The sequence below is a fragment of the Protopterus annectens genome, chromosome 13.part0 (assembly GCF_019279795.1).
Source record: "Protopterus annectens isolate FY-2018-M chromosome 13.part0, PAN1.0, whole genome shotgun sequence".
NCBI classification, from domain to species: Eukaryota; Metazoa; Chordata; order Ceratodontiformes; family Protopteridae; genus Protopterus; species Protopterus annectens.
This window is the reverse complement of record NC_056747.1, coordinates 662,547,900-662,568,295: the sequence shown is the minus strand read 5'-3', so window position 1 is coordinate 662,568,295 and position 20,396 is coordinate 662,547,900. Positions and strand designations below refer to the sequence as shown.

Here is a 20,396-nt window from a genome sequence, read left to right as displayed (position 1 = left end):
ACTTTATTCTGCATGAAGCATCCAAACGTCCACCAAAATAATACAGGACACCAAGTGTCCTGCGCATGGACTGTTTTTTAGCATCTAGCATCAGGCAGGAGAGCATCCGCTGCAGGACTACAAGATTCAGTAACAGTTTCTACCCTACAGTGATTAGACTTCTGAACTTGGGCACTAGTCCCAGGGTCTGAATACGTACAATTTTTATTTATTTGTGCAATATGTACTTGCATATGTTCCAAGTAAGTGCAATATTTATTATATCTATAGTCAGTATTATTTAACCCACTCAAGTGCAATGTTAGACAAATAACTTTGGCATTGTTCAATCTGTAGTGTGTTTTGTATTACTTTAAATATGGTAGTTAATTTAACTCCTGGGAGGGTATTCTTTTCATGTATAAGTGTTGGTAAATGTGTCTGCTCTTTCTTGCATGTATTGGTAGTAGTATTGTATTTGTTATGCTTATTCCTCTCCTTGTATGTGTTTCACTTTCCTTTGTAATCTCAAGAATTGAGCTGATGCACGAAATTTCATTTAGGCTACACGCGTGTAGTTTTAAATGGCAAAGTTGATTTTGACTTGATTAAAAAAAAATGCTTTGAAAATGTCAAAGAATAAGTTGACATGGCTACAAGTTTGCCACAAAATGGTTTTCGAAAGAATGAGATGGTGTAACTAGGTAAAGAAGCCTTAGTAGTAATGGAGTGTTGCCTTAGAATCAAGACAACAAAGCTGCGGTCTTCAAAACCTGTCACAACTTTCAGAAGTTGTGATTCAGTGACTCATAACCCATGTGTGTAGCAGCTTGGTGAAAATTGAGAGAGACAAGTAAACTGCAGACAAACATTAGTTTACAGTTTGACCAGCTGCAGTATAAATATAACTCAAAAGATGCAAATGCAGCTTATTGGGGGACGAACATGTTTGAAACACAACTAGTTGACCCTCTGAGACGGAGTGTTGCCATGGATCCTACAAGGGAAATCATGTCTGTCACTTGGTTTGCAGTCACCTCTCTGACATTACCATGGGCCCAAAAATGAAGCAAGTCCAGTATACTGATTTTGATTTATCAGGCTCAAGCAGTTGTAGTTGGATCACTTGTTGTTTGATAATTTGAACAAAATACAGAGGGGCAAAATATATATGGCTAAATCTATGTGGACTGGCCCGGAGGCCCTTTTTAGCCATAACTTAGGCTCCCCTTTATGCAGTAAGTTATACTGAAAACTACAAAAATAGGATAAGTTAGAAGAAACTGCAGTTAAATTACCACAAAATTATAGAAAAGTTGGGAAAAAAAACAATCTACTTCTGAATCTGTCGACGGCTTGATGTTCATCGTGTTTCACTGTTGCAGTCATTACACTTTGGTTATCCTGCTGGCAGGCTACCCGCAGTCGGCCTGAATTCCAAAGTACTGGTCCGGCGTCAGTTGCTGTCGCTTCTTCCCTGACGTCAGTGTGCCAGGAGTATAAAAGATGCAGCCAACGCCATTTTCTTCAGTCTTTCTTGCCGCGCGGTGCCCGAAGCAAGAGCAGTTCGCAAGTGCCAGTCGGCCAACTCCTAAGATTTCTGAAATTGAGTTTCAGATTCGAAGTCTTCAATAAAGCTATACCCCGTTAGGGAAACTTTTTCTTGCTCCAGTCCGATGTCAGTAAAAGTTAACAATTGTATTTCTTGTGGGAAGCAAATACCTCATAAGGATTTTCATTCTTACTGTATTCCTTGCCTAGGCCCTGACCACGGCGTTGCTAGTTGTCGGTTTTGCACTAGATTCAACCAACGCACTATTAAGCGTCGGTTCGATTTTGCTTTACATTACTTTGGCCGAAGGTTTAACTATATAATGCCATCGGAACAGCTGACAACCGGAGTTCATAAAAAGCGCAAGGTCAAAGAAAAGGACAGGCATCAGAGGTCCAAAACCAACGACAAAGCCTCTTCTAGACCAGTCGCCGGTGCTCAGTGAGGCGCTTCCGCAGCCCCTGACACCCTCTACCTCAGAGCCACAGGCTGCCTCCGACTCCCATGTGGAGTCAACTAGGCCTCTGGAAACTCAAGGTATTGGAAACTACAGAACTCATCTTAAGCCACTTTTCTTGTTCCTAAATTACCTAAAAAAATATGTTTGTGTGTATGCACACACCCATCTGTATTGCATTGTTTTGCACAAGTATCACTGTGCACCTCTCCTTTTTGTCCAGCATGCAGCTGAATGCTTTTCTGACAATTTGTGTGCAGCACTTGATTTGTAGGGTTCTTTGCATGTGTACAAACTTGCATTTTGTTGTCAATACTTTTGATTAACAATGTTCAGTTATACAGCTGTAACTGTTTACATATATATGGAAGCATAAATGTGTTTATTATATGTATAAATATAGATCTACATGTATGTATGAAGCACTATACAAGTATACATATGTATAAAGCTAGGCATGTATGTATACCCATGTGTACATATTTGTGTACGTGTATCTTTGTCTACAGTTGTATATGTATTTATTTTTTTAATGTATATGCCATAAATGCCAGTACTACTGATATAAAACTGAATGTCTTCTGTTGTACATTTCCATATTTGTCTGTTACATTTATATATCAATTCATACATACATTTTTATGTCTGTACAAATGTAATGCATGTATGGACATGTCTATGTGCACGAATGCCATGGAATTATTTTGGCCCTTAAACAGCACACACTACCCCTGTGCAGTGTAAAATGAACAATTGTTTTACATGTATATACTGCTTGTAGCTGCTGTTTTTTGTTCCGTACCTCTTTTTATGAGAATGCTCTGCTGTCAGTAATGGAGATTGCTGTGCAAGCATAAGTATACACGCAAACATGCATTTAAAAACCTTATTTATTTAACATTTGTTAATCGGGAAAGTCCAACTTGGAACAAGACAATTTTTGAGTGGAGGCCCGGGGAGGAACACTTCAGACGTGCGTCTTTGTAACATGGGAGGGAACTGGAGCACCCAGAGAAAACCCACACAACTGCAGGGAGGACATGCAGACGGCACCCCAGCCAAGAAGTGAAGTGGAGAACCTCTTGTTGTGAAGCAACAATGCAAACCACTCCATCACTGTGCCATCCAAGTTAATGAAAAAGTTAATGAATGTGTACGCAAGTGTATAAATGTATGTCTCTTTCCCTCTCTGTAGGTCATGTGTGTGTGTGTGTGTGTGTGTGTGTGTGTGTGTGTGTGTGTGTGTGTGTGTGTGTGTATGTGCATAGATGGTTGTATATTGGTTAATCTGAACCTCACTCAATCTACAATTCACTGAATGCAAAAAAATAAACAATTTACGATATCTTGATGTTAGTGTTTCACTGTTGCAGTCATTACACTTGGGTTATCCTGCTGTCAGGCTACCCGCAGTTGGCCTGAATTCCAAAGTCCTGATCCGGCGTCGGTTGCTGTCGCCTCTTCCCTGACATCAGTGTGCCAGGGGTATAAAAGATGCAGCCGACGCCATTTTCTTCAGTCTTTCTTGCCACGCGGTGCCCGAAGCAAAAGCAGTTCGCAAGTGCCGGTCGGCCGACTCCTGAGATTTTCGAAATTGAATTTCAGATCCGAAGTCTTCAATAAAGCTAAGTACCCCGCTGGGGAAACTTTTTTCTTGCTCCAGACCAATGTCAGAAAAAGTTAACTATTGTATTTCTTGTGGGAAGCAAATACCTCATAAGGATTTTCTTTCTTACTGTATTCCTTGCCTAGGCCCTGATCACGACGTTGCTAGTTGTCTGTTTTGTGCTAGATTTAACCAACGCACTATTAAGCGTCAGTATGATTTTGCTTTTCATTACATTGGCCGAAGGTTTAACTATGTAATGCCGTCGGAACAGCCGATGACCGGAGTTCATAAAAAGTGCAAGGAAAAAGAAAAGGACAGGCATCCGAGGTCCAAAACTGACTACAAAGCCTCTTCTAGGCCAGTCGCCAGTTCTCAGTGAGGCGCTTTCGCAGCCCCTGACACCTGCTACCTCAGAGTCACAGGCCACCTCCTACTCCCACGTGGAGACAACTAGGCCTCTGGATACTCAAGGTATTGGGCCTTCAGAAACTAATCCCTCAGATGGGTCTGGAGCCGCTGAGCAGGCATTGGCTTCTGAGGGTGTTTTCAGACCTACACAGTTTTATATCAAGCCAACTTCAGCATCCAAGACAAAGACTAAAACAGCTTTAAAGACAAGGAAACAAGTACAGCATTCTCCAGGACAGACTTCCATGCCTAAGAAACAGATGCTCAAAATGGCCGACGACCTAATTACTTTGATCAGGGGTTCCCATCCTCATCCTGATAAGAGGCCTAGGCAAGACACTGAATATGATTCCTCTGATCAGGTTTCCATTTCCTCTGACTCCTCTTCAGAACAGGGATACTCTATTCCTCCCTATGACCATTCTGATGCTGAAGAATCATTTCCACTGGGAGAGCCAAGATTACTCAGAATCTAAGAAAAGGCTTAGACAATTTCTTTTACTACCTCAGCACAGACCTCTTGCTATTCCACCTGTTCTAGACATTGTAGATGTATTTTCAAAGTCCGGACTGTCTCCTGACTCTTTACCTCCTACACCTGTTAAGCCTGACAGATACTACAGGGTTCCAGATTCTCATAATTTTTTATATAAAAACCCTGCTGCTGACCCAGAAACAATATCTCAGGGTCCCAAAGGGGTCAAGGCCTCTACTGCAAAAAACCCTGTCCCCTCAGAGACTCAAGGGCACTGGACAGATGGGGGGAAAAAAGTTTACGCTTCTGCTACCTTGGCTGTAAGGGCTTTAAATTGTCAGTTTCATATGCTTAAATATCAGTAATACTTAATGTCTCTGCTAAAACAGAAAATGTTGACAAATTCTGAATGTTCTGAGAACAAGGAAATGCAGGATTTATTGCATGCAGCTGAACAAGTGGGAAAGCATACATTGCAATGTGGTTTTGATTCACTGGAGGCCTCTTGCAGGGCTGCTGTTACAGGTTCTGTCATTAGAAGGCATGCTTGGTTAAAGGAACAGAGTCTTCCTGATCATGTTAAAGCAAAATTATTGGATGCTGCATTACAGCATGATACTTTGTTTGGTGTTGAGGCAGAAGAGGTGTTGAAGAAAATGGAGGATAAAGCTAAATCTTTGCAGACAGTAAAGGATTTCTTACAGGTACATCCACCCAGATTTAGTAGGAACTGGCCTTCTAAGAATTGGTCCTTTCCCGTGTCAGACAGGCCACAAAGAGGCAGATACAGACGCCCTAGAGGCAGACAACAGCCCCAGGGCTCATACAGGCCCAAACAATGGGGTGCTTCTACGTCCAAAAGTGGAGAAGACAAATCACAGCCATATAGGAAACCGTCCCAATGACTTCCCTCTGCCAATGCCAAGCATTTATCTTTTGGCAGCACCCTTAGGGGGAAAGCTAGCACTTTTTTCACAAAATTGGCACATGATCACCCAGGACAAATGGGTCTTAAATATAGTCTCTCAGGGCTACAGGTTCCACTTTCACACCCTTCCAGAGGCAAAAGGTATGCTAGACCTGCCACACAATCAATGGGCAGAGGCACAAAAACAAGTTTCATCTCTCATGGACATGAAGGCTATTCAGCCAGTGCCACAACAAGAGCAGGGTCAAGGATTTTACTCAAGACTTTTCTTAGTACCAAGAAAGGACAAAGCATGGAGACCAATTCGGGACTTGTCTATTCTAAATACTTTTCTGGATGTTCCAAAATTCAAAATGTTAACTCTGCAGCAGCTTCTGCCCATGCTGGGCAAGAAGGCTTGGCTTGTAACTTTGGACCTCAAAGCGGCATACCTGCATGTCCCAATCAGACAATCTTGCAGAAGATACCTCAGATTCATAGCTGGCTCAATGCACTACCAATTCTCTGCACTGCCCTTTGGCTTATCTACTGCGCCCAGGGTCTTTACAAAATGCCTGGCACCAGTAATTGCATTTTGCAGACAAAGAGGAATTCAATATATCCCTACTTGGACGACTGCCTTATTCAAGCAGAGACAAAAGATATTCTACTAAAGCATCTGGCGTTTGTAAAAAGATTACTAATTTGCCTAGGGTGCACAATAAACGAAAATAAATCAAAACTAGTACCCTCTCAAGAGATAATATTCCTGGATGCAAGCTTAAATACAACTGCCCAGATGGCTTATTTCATGCCAGCAAACAAAGGCAACTGACTTCTTACTTCGAAAGCATGGCAACAAAGACCCAGTTATCTGCAAGAAAAATTCTGCAGGCTCTGGGCTACATGGCATCCTGCATTCTGCTAATTCCATATGCAAGACTGCATATGAGGAAACTACAATGGTATCTAAAGAGTGTTTGGACTCAGCATTGCCACAGCTTGGAATCATTAATTTCACTCATTCCCTGCCTGCAACAGGAGTTTCGATGGTGGACACAGGCCTGTCACCCAGCAAGGGACAGCCATTCACTTTACCCACACCCAGGCAAGCACCAACAACAGATGCATCAGATTATGCCTGGGGGCCCACATGGCAGGAAAATGTATTCAGGGCACATGGCCCGCAAGCCAAAGGCATCTTCACATCAATCAAAAAGAGATGCTAGCTGTACAAAATGCCCTGACAGCCTTCAAGGACCTACTTCATCCAGGACAGCTGCTGCTAAAATGGACAACACCATCATCATGTGGTACATAAGCAAGGGGGCACACATTCCTACCTCCTCTGCAGACAAGCCATGATTTTGTGGAGCACAGCATTGACCTACCAAGTACTCCTGCAAGCACAATTCCTGCCAGGAAAAACAAATGCTCTGGCAGACAAACTAAGTAGAAACCTCATGGATCCTCACGAGTGGACACTAGGTCCACAAATCCTCAACATGATTACAAGGAAATGGGGATGCCCATACATAGATCTTTTTGCCTCCCCTCACAACTGCCAACTTCAGCTATTCTGCACAAGGACTTAAGCATGGAAAGTGGATGCTTTGTCATTCAGCTGGAACAACCTTACAGTATATGCCTTTCCTCCACTGCCTCTCCTCCCCAAGGTACTCCTAAAGGTCAGACAAGAGAAGCCACAAATGATCCTAATTGCCCTGGATTGGCCACGCCAACACTGGTACCCAATCCTAAAGAGCTTGTCTCAAGGCCCACCCTGGACATTGCCTCAAATTCCTAATTTACTGACCCAACAAAACAATCAGAACCTGCACAGCCAACTCAGAACCCTAAATCTAGCCGCATGTCGGATAGTGTAACCATTCAGAATACACCTCTCTCTAAAGCGGTTATGGATGTTATTTTGGAGGCCAGGAGGCCCAGCACCAGAAAATCTTATGCAGAAAAATGGAAGAGATTCTGTGCTTGGAACCAGGCACAAGGAATTGACACGCCTGTTCCAAATATTCCTCAGATTTTACAATATCTAACTGAGATGCTGGACAAAAGCCTACCCTTCTCATCAATTAAGATCCATGCCTCTGCCATTTCAGCTCATTACAATACGGACCCACCTATTTTTTTCACATCCATTGGTTAGGCAGTACCTCAGGGGGCCAAAAACATAAGACCTCCAAGGAGAGCACCAATACCTGCATGGGACCTCAATTTTGTCTTGGAAAAACTCACACCGCCTCCTTTTGAGCCAGCCAAAACAGCTGAGATAAAATTCTTATGGAAAACAGCTCTGCTCCTAGCAATAACTACAGCAAGAAGTGTCTCAGAGTTACAGGCATTTATGGCTCTGGAACCTTTTATTATCTTCCATCCAGGCAGGGTTTCTCTAAGGACAAACCCAACATTTATGCCTAAGGTAGTGTCCAGTGTGGCTCTTAACCAAACCATTAATTTGCCTACTTTTTACCCAAACCCACAGAATAAAAGGGAGAGACTTCTGCATTCTTTGGACATACACAGACAGCTACGCTTCTACTTGGACAAAACTAAAACTTTCAGAAAGACTGAGCAGCTTTTAGTGGCATATGCTGCAGGATCACAAGGAAAGGCTATCTCAAAGCAGACTATTTCTAAATGGATAGGACGCTGCATTTGTTTCTGCCAATCACAACATGGCAAATCAGTGCCCAAGGGCATTAGACCACATTCTACCAGGGCAGCAGCTACCTCAGCAGCCTTCCTCAGAGGAGTACCGACCAGGGATATTTTGAAGGCTGCTACTTGGACTTCAGTGCACACTCTTACTAAGCACTACCACTTATCTCTTTACCCTAAATCCAGAGCTTTGCCACTGCAGTTCTGCAGGACCTCATAGCCACTCCTACTTCTGTTTAGACCCAGCTGCCCAACCTCAGCTTTGGGATTCAACCCAAGTGGAATGACTGCAACAGTGAAACACAATGAACATAGTACAGTTGTGTACCTACCATAAATGTAGATTTTAGAGTGTATTCACTGTTGCAGTCCAGGTTACCCACCATCCCCCTTTCTTTGCTAGGACTTATCTGTACTTCTCTATTCTATACAACCTATGTGGTGTATTTGCCTGTAGATGAAGGTAATGTTTATTTTAGTGCATGCTTTTTATAAGCAATGTTTTTAGCCTACCTTTGGGGGCACCTGACATCTGGGGCAAGAAAAACTGAAGAAAATGGTGTCAGCTGTATTTTTTCTACCCCTGGCGCACTGACGTCAGGGAAGAGGTGACAGCAACCAACGCCGGACCAGGACTTTGGAATTCAGGCCGACTGCAGGTAGCTTGCCAGCAGGATAAACCCAAGTGTAATGACTGCAACAGTGAATACACTCTAACATCTACATTTATGGTAGGTACACAACTGTACTTTTTATAACCTATCCCAAAATGAGTATATGTATGAAAAAAAAAAAAGATTTCAAAAGGAAACCATTGTCTTTTGCAGTCTGTTAACCAAAACGTCACCTCACATTCAGACATAATTTATATGAATAGTGGTTGTGTTTTAGTAAGGATTTTTATAAGAAAAGATGTTAGGTTTATAGGTTCATAGGTAGGTACTATAAACCTGTCAGCCCTATGGCCTATACAAGCCTAGTCATAACGATTCCCTGGCTATTGCGTCCCACAAATATTTAATTCCCTGGACCCCGATCTAGCAGGGCTACTGATGTGATCCCTGAGGTGAATTTCCTATCTCCCACCCAGTTGTCAAGGTTCCTCTTGAATAGGGCCATTGAGGCACTCTGTCTGACATGTATGGGCACCTGTTCCAGAGTATGGGAAGTCTGTGGGTCAGGAACTTATCCCTCCAGCATGTTCTATTCATCGTGATGACAAGGTTAAGATCCCTGGAACGTGTGGCTCGAAGGGATTGGGATTTCTTTAAGTGTAGCATGTCTAACAACTTTGGGATTGACATGGCCTTGTATGTTAGGCAGAAATTGCCTCTGAGTAAGCGATATGCGACAGAGCATAGCTGGAGTTTCTTTAGACAGCATAAGGCATCTGATTTATGCCTGTGATTCTTTTTGTGAGGTATTTCTGTGGCCTTTCTAGTTGTTGCAGATGTCTTATGAGGTACATACCAAACAGGGCATTGTATTCTATAATGGGTCTAATGAGAGATGAGTACAGAGGAACAATGACCTCCTTTTATCTGGATGAAAAGCCCTTGGTGATGAGGTGTGCCACATAGAAGGATTTTGTAACTGTTGTGGCCATGTGGTTATCAAAGGTGAGACCACTGTGTCCCTAGGTCTCATCACATTTTCAGTGTTTAGTGCACTGCCATCTATGTGGTAGTTCACAAGTACATGTTTTTTCCCAAAGGGATAACTATACATTTTTTGGCATTTTTCTTGAGCCCATGGCTCTGACACCAGGCATCTGTTTCGGTAAGGCCCTTTGGTAGTATATCCACATAATTTGGGGATTCAGTAATGGCTCCCAGCTTACAGTCATCTGCACATTTTGTAAGCTAGAGTCCCTTAGTGTTGGCCTGTACTTCAGAGAAGTAGATGTCAAACAAGAGTGGTCCCAGGACAGAACCCTGCGGTACACCACTTGTCACTTGTCTGGAGCTGGATTTGGAGTCTGCTACTTTTACATTGTGTTCTGTCAGTAAGCCATTTTGTAGCCCATTGAGTGATATATTGATTTAATGCCCAGCTTAGTAAGTTTATCTATGATTCCAGAGTGGGGGGATAGTGTTGAAAGCCTTGGAGAGGTCGAAGTAGGGTGTGTGAACCACCTTACCCTCATCCATGTCTCTGGAGACTGATTCAAAGAAGTTGATCAGGTTCAGGAGGCAAGATCGGCCCTTCATGAACCCAAACTGGGTGGGATCCAGTGTTTGAAGGTTGCCACTGTCTTTGTTTATAAGTTCCATGATAATTGTTCCATGGCCTTGCAGATCAGGCTCGTCAGACTGATGGGACGGTAGTTATAAAAAGTATGCTGAGAATAAAAATAGAACGGTACAGTAGCAAGTAACTACTAAGAAAAACAAAGTACCGAAGCTAGCACAGCTGAAGGTAAAACAAACTTTAATGCACACAAAAGAGATATTGAGCACTTTCATGGTGTGCTCTCACTGCTTCATCAGACTGTTCTAAACTAGTGACAAATGCAGTTAAATAGCATAAGTTAATTAGTCAGTTAAGGCACTGATAAAAACATCAATTGTATAAGAAAAAAATGTCACAACAAGAAAGCAGGCAAATGAAACTTATAAAAACCTAAAACATATGTATAAAAAACAATCCTATACTCAGTATTTGAGAGGTCTAGCTTTTAAAAAAGGCTTAAGAGGGGCAACTTCATTAAGACCTGGTATTTCGTCAACATTAAGAGACAGAATCCATTTTTGCTCTGCAGATTCTGTGCATTCCTAAGATCTCCCCCTCTTAAACTTTCAGGAATGATCTCTAGCACAAGGAATTTAAAATTATGTTCCTGTCCATGGCACATAATATGCTTAGCAAGAGCATTAGTGTCTTTCTTGTTTCTAATGTCGCTCTGATGTTCCAGCACCCTGTCTTTGAGTTGTCTATTATTCATGTCTACATGAAAAGCATGACAGAAAATGCAGTAACTAAAATAAACAATGTTTTTAGTCTTGCAATAAGCATAAATGTTTGTTTATTTTAAAGTGCATATTGGTGTGCTATGCCAACCTTGTGTTGGTACAATGGGAGAGAGACATAATATTTCAAGCTGAGGGCTTCTCTGAACATATCTTACGGTACGCAAGATTTGTTTACTATATTTTTTTGTTGTGGAGGGGGTCAGTTGAGAGTCTCACGCAGTTTATAGAGTTTCTACATCAGCATCAGTCTACAGATTTTTTAAGATTTACTTTTAAATATTCTGTTGATGAAATTGAATTTCTTGATGTTAAGGTGAACAAAACTGATTTGTCTAGCCTAGCAACTAGTATTTATAGGAAACCCATAAGAAAGAATAATGTGCTCCATAGAGCTAGCATGCATCCTAAGCATGTTACCCGAAATGTTGCTAAGGGGCAGGTGTACAGGGTCATGAGATTCCATAATAACAACAAACAGCTTGCCGAGGCCCTGGAGACATTGAAAATGGATTTTGTAGATAGAGGCTACAAGGAAAAGGATATTGATAGTTGTATTACCGATGCGTATAAGTAGAGCGGGGAAAATGTAGGCCTAACACTGAAGCCATAGCTACAGAACAAAGGACAGGATTTATTTAGGTTTCCTCTCACATATTCTTCTGATGTTAGTAGTATATGTGAAATTGTCAAAAGGAACTGGGGCATTTTGAATAATGTAGATGAATTAAGAAATGCCATAGATACTGTTTCACACTTTTCTTTTAAAAATGAACAGATCCTTGAAAAGGCATCTGTGTTACAATACTACTTTTAACAAGGTTTTACAGTCAGAGAGGCATGGCACTTTTAAATGCAGGAATTGCACAGCCTGCAAGTTTATACACTCTAGTTCTCCTTACATGCGCCCTAATATGCACTTTAGACACAAACTTTTATGCTGATTGCAGGACTAAGAACATTGTTTGTTTTAGTTACTGCACTTTCTGCCATGCTTTTTACGTAGGCAGGAGTAATAGACAACTCAAAGACAGGGTGTTGGAACATCAGAGAGACATTAGAAACAAGAAAGACACCAATGCTCTTGCTAAACATATTATGTGCCATGGACAGGAACATAATTTTAAATTCCTTGTGCTAGAGATCATTCCTGAGAGTTTAAGAGGGGAAGATCTTAGGAATCGCACAGAATCTGCAGAGCAAAAAATGGATTCTGTCTCTCAATGCTGATAAAATACCAGGTCTTAATGAAGTTGTCTCTCTTAAAGCCTTTTTTAAAAGCTAGACCCCTCAAATACTATAGGACTGACTTTATACATATTTTTTGTTTTTTTATATCTTTCATTTGCCTGCTTTCTTGTTGACATTTTTTTCTTATATAATTGATGCTTTTATCAGTGCCTTAATTGACTAATTAACTTATGCTATTTAACTGCATTTGTTACTAGTTTAGAACAGTTTGATGAAGTGGTGAAAGCCCACCGTGAAGGCGCTTACTGTCTTTTGTGTGCATTAAAGTTTATTTTACCTTCAGCTGTGTTAGCTTTGGTACCTTTTTGTTTTTCTTAGTTGATGGGATGGTAAACATGACACAGGTGAGGTGCCAGTTCATTCTGTAGTTCAGCAGTTCACAGCCCGGGATGTCATCTGGTCCCATGGATGCTGTATTCTTGGCTTGGGAGAATGCCGTTTTTTACCTGAGTGGCCGTGATTACCAGAATTTGGCATTCTTTCGGTATTGAGATGGGCCCTTTAGGGGGTGAGAGGGGGGTGAAGTTGGCGCTGAATCTGTCTGCCAGGATATTGGCAATATTCTTGGAATCAGTATATCTAGTGCCATTCTGCTGTAGCGCAGAGCAGATCTGAGTATTACTATTTAGATTCTTGACATAGCTATAACCTTATGGTTGTCTTTGGAATCTTTGGCAATTTTGTTTTCGTAACTAGCTTTAGAAGATTTTATGAGGGATATCCACTTTCTACTGAGACTGGTGAGGGAGTTTTTTGAATCCTGGGTTCTTCTTCTTTTTTGCAACAGTTTCTTTCTGTTGTACAGCTTGATACTGGCAGGGGACCACCAGAATGCCTTCCCTTTTTTCAGGACAACGTCTTGGTTCTATTTGGGATGGCTCGGTCCATGCACGAGTGAATGTGCTCGTACAGCACCTTAGTGTAGGATTCAGCAGTTTAACTTCCAGTTCCCATCTGCATGGGTGTCATGAAGTTTGTTACTTCTGACTTGAGAAGCGTGAAGTTGGTTTTGGAGAAGTTTTTTTTACAGAGGTTTCCATAAAGGGGGGTGGGATGTGGATGTCAAGGGTGATTAGCTTATGGTCTGATCTGACCAACGAGTGGGTGACCACTGGTGTGGAGCATTAATCTCCCATGTTGGTAATGACCAGGTCTAGAATGTTGGTACCCCTAATGGGACTATGAATTAGTTGCTCTAGGGCGTTGTAACTTATGAATTCCAAGAACCGTTGAGCAAAGGTGTTGGTACAGGAGTAGTTTTCCCAGTTAATGGCAGGGTAGTTGAAATCACCTAGTATTAGGGTGTTTGGTTGTATCTTAGTATTTTCCAGTATGTTTAGAAAGGTGTAGTGAGAATCTTGGGGCATGGTGGGGGGATCTGTAGCATGCTACAATTTGCAGTCTTACCTAGTGTTAGTTGCACCTGGAGAATTTCAGATGCATTGTGTTGGGCAACCAGCCTGGAGGTGTGAATATCCTTGGTGAATATGGACACTCCTCCACCTTTAATGTTTCGGTCCTGGTTTGGTGGCTGAAAAGTGGGGTATGAGTTGTAGCCTGGTATTGCAGGGGTGCTCTGTGGAGCTTTGAAGCAGGTCTCAGTTACTGCACAGATATCGATGCTCTCCATTTTTAGGAGAGCCTTGAGAGAGTGCATCTAGCATTGAGTAGCATTACCTTCAGATTTTGCTTGCTTGTACCCATTATGGTGGTAGTTTTGTCCTTTAAACCTTGCCTACAAAAGGCACTATATAGGGGTGGCAAGAGCCTTGGCCAGTAACCTGAATCCCAGGGGCCACAGGTGCAAATCATCTCTTGCAAAGCATCGTGGTTTGTTGATCATGTTGCCTGAGGCAGACAGATACTGGATCCCGTTTGAATGACACCAGAAGCTTAGCCCATTATTTGTCAATCATTTTGTCCTTATGCTGTGGTATCATTCTGGGCGATGGCAGGATGCTTCTCAGGGCTAGGGTCATACCTGCCTGGGTTACATGATACGAGAGCTCTTCCATGTCTCTTCATGTAGTCCAGGGAGGTATGTGTCAAGTCATTCACTCCACCATAGACAATGACAGTCATATTTGTACCTGTTGTCAAGTGACTTGAGTACATGTGTTATGTGGCAGATCCTGGCCCCCGACAGGTAACTTAACTGTAATTTTCTCCTTGTTCAGCCTGGTGCCTGGCTATAAAGCCATCTGTGACTCAAGTGTTGGGTACGTTGTCTTGCCTTAAGGGCTGCTGTTAGGTGGCACACTGGTGTTGTGAGCTATGTGATGCTTTGGTTGTGTTTTGGGGGGTGGTATTTGTTTGTGTTTCAGCTTTGGAGGTCCTTGTTGCTTGGGTAGGTTAATGTTGAGACCCTCCACATATGTGGGTTTTTTGTTGCTATGTGTGGGGTTTGAAGGACTATGTGTTTGAGGTGTTGTGTGGGTGTTAACCTTTTCCTCTTGACTGTCTAGCACATATTGGCTGGAGAGAGCTTTGCTTCCAGTTTGGCTATGCAAGTATACCTCTCACAGGTTGTAGTGTTTGGTGGTAGGGGGAGAGGGGTGTCTGTACATGAGGCAATTGCTGCATTGCCCCAGTATGCCCAGATTCACTAGGTGGACAGGAGAAATCTCTGGAAACTGACCCCTGGGCATTCCTGGTTAAGTGCTTTCTTTGTCTAGTACTAGAGCTGTTTTCCCTTACTTTTTGGCAAGGTACTTGCAGTTGTAGGCTGTCTGGTGCTTATGACTATTTTCTCCTTATTACTAAGGAGAGGTGAGTGCTTGTAACAAATTAAGACTTCTTAGTGCTTTTTAGCGAGTTTTAGAGCTAGTCACAGGTGTACAGATTTTAGTGCTACTGCTGATAAACTAGCTAGTTCTAAGAGAAAATTCAAAGAGCACCCAGGAATAGTTTAACCTTAGTCCCGCAGTGCGCAAACATCCGTATTTATGCCAGAAATTTGAAAGGGATAGAAATCAGCCCAAAATGGCCAATAAAATTGCAATTTCAGAGCTGGAAACCACTCCTTCAGTGTTAGAGAAGGCAGTACAATGCTCCCACTCTCACTGGTAAGCAGTAGGACCTCCCCCTACCACAGCAAGGTCTGGATAGCTCTGAACACTGCAACCAGCAAAGCCTGGAAACTGGACTATTCTAGTTAGAAAAGGTGGGAAATTCGCAAACACGATAGAATTTATTTATTTTTTTTTGTTAAATCAGGCTAAACAATGCAGTTATGCAATATATGAGCACAGAAAGGCTAATGCACTTGAATGTATAGCCCAGAACAGCAAACTCAATTAAAACTTTGCAAAATTAGAAATTTGAACATTTTAACTTTTTAAATAAAACAAGGCAAGTGCACAACTGGAAATCAACTTAAAGGCAGAAATAAGTAGCTAGTCTTCTTTTTAAGCTTTCTGAGAAGTGCAGGTAATAAAAATTACCAAATTCAGCAAAAAGTACTTGCAGTTAGCCCAAAAAGTCTCTTTTATGTTTCTGGTGCTGTAGTAGTCTGCAGGATGCCCAAACAGGATCTGCTGATCTAAAGCCAGTTAGAGTTGGCAAGCATTAGTAAAATGAGGCAGGAGGGTTGACACTAACCCTCACCCTCCACCCCACCTTACTAATGCATGCTAACCCTGCAAGTTTCTGTAACACTACCATTATACAAGATACCCACATGCACACCGTATACAGCAGGAGCTATTCACACCTTTAAATCTGTCCCGTTGCCTAGCCCTTATTCTAATCCTAAAATACAAACTACTTGCCTTAACAGTAGTGATCATAAAATAATAAACTTCCTTAAAGTCTGTGTTATAAACAGATATATGAAGTGTAAGCTAGGATAAGATGAAATGTGCATTAGATCACTTTTTTAGTAACTTTTAGATAAAATGAGTTTTAGTTGAGCTGAATGGTAACCACACATTTACATACTTACACACATACATATATATAGATATATACACACACACTCTTGTGTGTATGTATAAAGAGAACATATATGCATGTGTATTATGTAATGTAATTGTATCAATATTTGGCATTCTTATTTATATGCATGTATGTGTATACCTGTTATTTAGGCAATAATGCCGAACATGGTGGGTATTATTGGGAAGTAATGATCCATAGGCAAACACAAACAGGTCCGTAGTGGAAGAATGTCAAAACCAAAAGACAACGCTGCCTGGTAACAATAAAGGCTGTCCTCCTTGAATATATAGAACTCACAGTAGACACTCGATGATGGTTGTAGCACTTTAATTCCAAACGTAAAAATAATTAACCAGGGTACAAGTATAAAATACCAAAGAATAAAAACAACCAGTTGGATTATCCAAATTGTTTCTTTGGTGTTTTATACTTATACCAAGGTTAATTATTTTTACGTTTGGAATTAAAGTGCTAAAACCATCATCGAGTGTCTACTGTGGGTTCTCTATATTCAAGGAGGACAGCCTTTATTGTTACTGGGCAGCGTTGTCTTTTGGTTTTGACAAGTAACTGTCCATCTTGTGGTGTGGAGTGAAGATAACAAAAGGGCCCATGGGAAATGTGTTGTATTTCTGCAAACCATATTTTGTTTGGGGAAGACCGTGGAAAGTCAGCTTTCTCTGCAGAGGGGACTTTATATGTCCTGTTGGTTATACCGGCTTTAAGCCAAGAATAATTTGGTAGACATTTAAAACTCCTGAGTGTTACCTACTCCATTACACAAAGTACTGACAGATTTATTACTAAGTTCTACATAAGTAGTTCTAGAAAGTATAGCATAGCCCGACAGGTAGCATATTATTGGAAGATGGGTGGAAACTGTGGTACTTCAAGAAAACACATGCAGTGAACATGCAGACTCCATGTAGACAGTGACCAGCAATCAAGATCAAACTTCAGACATTGCAGCATTAAGGCAGAAATCATAAACATTGATCTGTGTTGTTGCCTTAATAACTAGAGTGATGCAGAAAAGGAACCCATATCAGTTGTAGTCAGGGCTGAAAAAGGTCTGCTCATCTTGTGGTAAACCACCAGACCACCATCACTGAGGTGAGAAAGTGTGCAATTTTAGAATCTCTTATTATCCACTAACTTGCAGCATTTCACATGATTAAAACAAGCTACCCCTACCACCACCAAGCCATTTTCTTTAGCAGTGGAGATTTTAGTCAAACCCTGGTCACTGGCATTGCTGTCGGAAACAGAATCACTGCATCTACTGAGCTGGCTTCATTTGTTTTATTGGAATTTAATAGCATATCACTCAGGAAACAGCAATGGCATAGCAAGGGCACTGTTTTCTGCATCTCCCTAGTAGAACTGTTGGAAAGCCTGTTGAGAGTGGCAGTGACTGCAGACAACATTGAAAAACATTATGCACCTATTTTATTAGACTAGGTGTTGAAAATTAGTTTGTTTCTGAACTGTTATGCTAATTTTGCATCAAGTTTGAAAGGCAGAAATGGAAAGGAGGAGGTAATGGCCTCACCTTTTGATCTTGCTGCTTAATTTATAAGCCAAATTGTCAGTGCAAGTAAGAAACTTAATCATTTAGGAGTGTGGTGTTACCATATCCTTTGCTAGCTTCTCTGCTGGCTGCCTTTACTTTGGTTAATAATTCAAAAAGTGCTTTCTGGGAGTTGGCATTACAGTACAGGGAGGTTGCTGTGTTTAGACAAAGGAATCTAACATGTTTAGGTTGTAATAGCTGGGCTTACTGACATTCTTATCTTGCCTGTGGGTCCATGGTGTGGCATGTTTTTAAGCAGCTATAAATAGCCTCCTGTCCTGACTCATGTTTAAGTGTTTTAAGATTTCAGCTAGCAAGTAACATGCTTTTAATTTTTAGTGCTTTCCGGCACTTTACTGCAATTGCTTTACTGCTAGTTAGCCATCTCATATGTATAGTCCGTAAATGTTTTCCCCTTTTAAGTTGTCATAAATTGCTGAAGCTACCACTACAGGTTATCCACCACATATGAAGTAAAATAAATTATCTGGATGGGTAGTTAAATGTATGGACACTTAATGGCCAGATTGATATCTTAGCACACACACATTTATCCTAACAGCAACCCTCAGGTAAATGGTGCAGTAAAAGTATAAATCAGATGGTACATTTGTTTGTCCCTTGCACATCATTAAAAATCCAGACAGAGTTTAAACAATCTTGTAAGCCCAAATGTAATGTATTTAAAAAGAAAATGAAGTATCTTAAAAATTAGTAAGGAGTAACGGTCACCACCTTGTCTTGTTATTTTTGGGTTGACAGTACATTGACCCAATTATCAAGTAAAGCGATTGATGTAACAAACATTTTCAGTTACTGTTGACAAGCAATTAAATGACAGACGTATGAGACTGCACTGGAAGATGACTGCCCTTATTCAGTCCCGAATGGGAATGCTTGTCTTTTTAATTACAATACTTCTTGTGATCTAAATTTTTTTATACAAACGAGCATTCAAGTATGTTGATCATCAAAGGACCCTGCAGAGTGGAGTTGAGGTTGCACGCAGAGATGAGCCAAACCGTACATGTGAGTAAAGTTAAAGAAATGGCCAGTGGGAGATTATATGCAAAGAAATGAGTTAAGTGGGAACAAATTACTGTGGGGAAAAGATTCGGCCAGTGGGGAACAGGATCACCAAAGTGTTTGGAGTAAAGCTATATAAATGACCAAAGGGAGGTGACAGCTAATGGAGAACCAGTCACAGATGGAAGAGACTCGGACAACGTGATGGGATGAGCATTAAGCCAATCAAATACATGATTTAAGAAACAGGAGGGAAAGTTGAGGCTGAAAGTCACCAAATAGTCCCAGTGTGTGTAGCCAGTACCAAAACAACAGCGTTAAATCAGTAGGTCAATAGGAGCCCAGTGTCTGGAATTGTTTCATGTTAAAAAGCATAATGCATGCATTTGTTTCATACTGTGAGTGCTGATGAATGTCCTGAGGTCACTGATGCAATATTCCAAACAGATGGGGGTTATCTTCGCTGAAGTCTGGATGGGGTACCAAAGCTTAACCTTCTCTGTATCATAGTTTAATGTATGACCTCAGCTCTCAAGTGTAAGGATATATAGGCAGACGTATGTACTCAGGCTATCTTGCCACCAGTCTAAATGCAGGTTGCACATCTGTAGTCGCTTGGTCTTTGGTACCATTGCTTCCTAAAACAGATGTGCCCCTCTGGGGAACTTTTCTTTTTTTTCTTAAATTGTTTTGCTGTATCTGTATCAAATGTCAGCTAGTAAGGTAAGTGTGAATGCAGAAGTTAGATTGCCTCCAAAGACCTCCGTACCCAGTATCTCTTCTGTTTTAGTGCTTAACACTGCTAAAAGGCCGCCTCCATTTGTCAGTTCTTCTCACCCAAGACTTGGAGATGGCATTTATCTTCACTCAACACTTTCTTAGTGACCCAGTATCGGAAATGTTTGTCCCACTCCATAAAATAGCATTTTCTGCCTCTCCTGAAGTACCTCTTTTGCGCGCGCGCACACAAAAAAAAAAATTAAAAGGCCTAGGCCTGACAGTCTACTCACTCAGATTCCAGTGCATCTGCTGAGGTTTACAGAACCTGTGGTACTTCCAACTCTGCCTCTGCCCTGTACCATGAACTGGCTGGAGGCTGATATGGTGTCGGAGGGTCATACAACAGCGGCGATTGCCTCTGCAGAGAAGAGGGAACTGTGAATCATCACATCAGATGTACCAGAAGGCATCCCACAGATTTTAGTCAGGGAAGGGATTTCCAGAAAGTTAATTGAGGTACATCAGAGCTCTGAACTGCCCTGCTTGGTTCAAAAGAATGTTGCACCAAAGACAAAGGGTCATAAGACAAAGCATGTCCCTTCACCTCTTCTTCCTAGGGAGAAGGAATGGATGGATTTCTCTCGAGGCCTGCTTCAAGGCCTTATGACCCTGAAAACTCCTTCCTTTTCTGCTCCTCCCCTGCTCCTACCCCTCAGAAAATCACAATTGATTAAACTTCCTCTGAAGATGCCTCTGATTTTGTCATTTCTCTGGCCTATTCCTCTGACATTCACTCCCCTGGCTGGGTTCCATCAGGTAATGAATACTCTATCTCCCCTGACTCACCAGTGG

General features: G+C 41.6%; 1 protein-coding gene across 1 annotated transcript in view; it reads left to right on the top strand.

The window, feature by feature from the left end:
* PITPNA (phosphatidylinositol transfer protein alpha) overlaps positions 1-20,396 on the top strand; it is a 1,003,333-nt gene that overhangs the window by 484,548 nt on the left and 498,389 nt on the right. Inside the window, exon 9 of the mRNA XM_044054349.1 lies at positions 6,548-6,553. Coding sequence (XP_043910284.1) covers positions 6,548-6,553 — 6 coding nt within the window. The remainder of the gene's footprint in view (positions 1-6,547; positions 6,554-20,396) is intronic.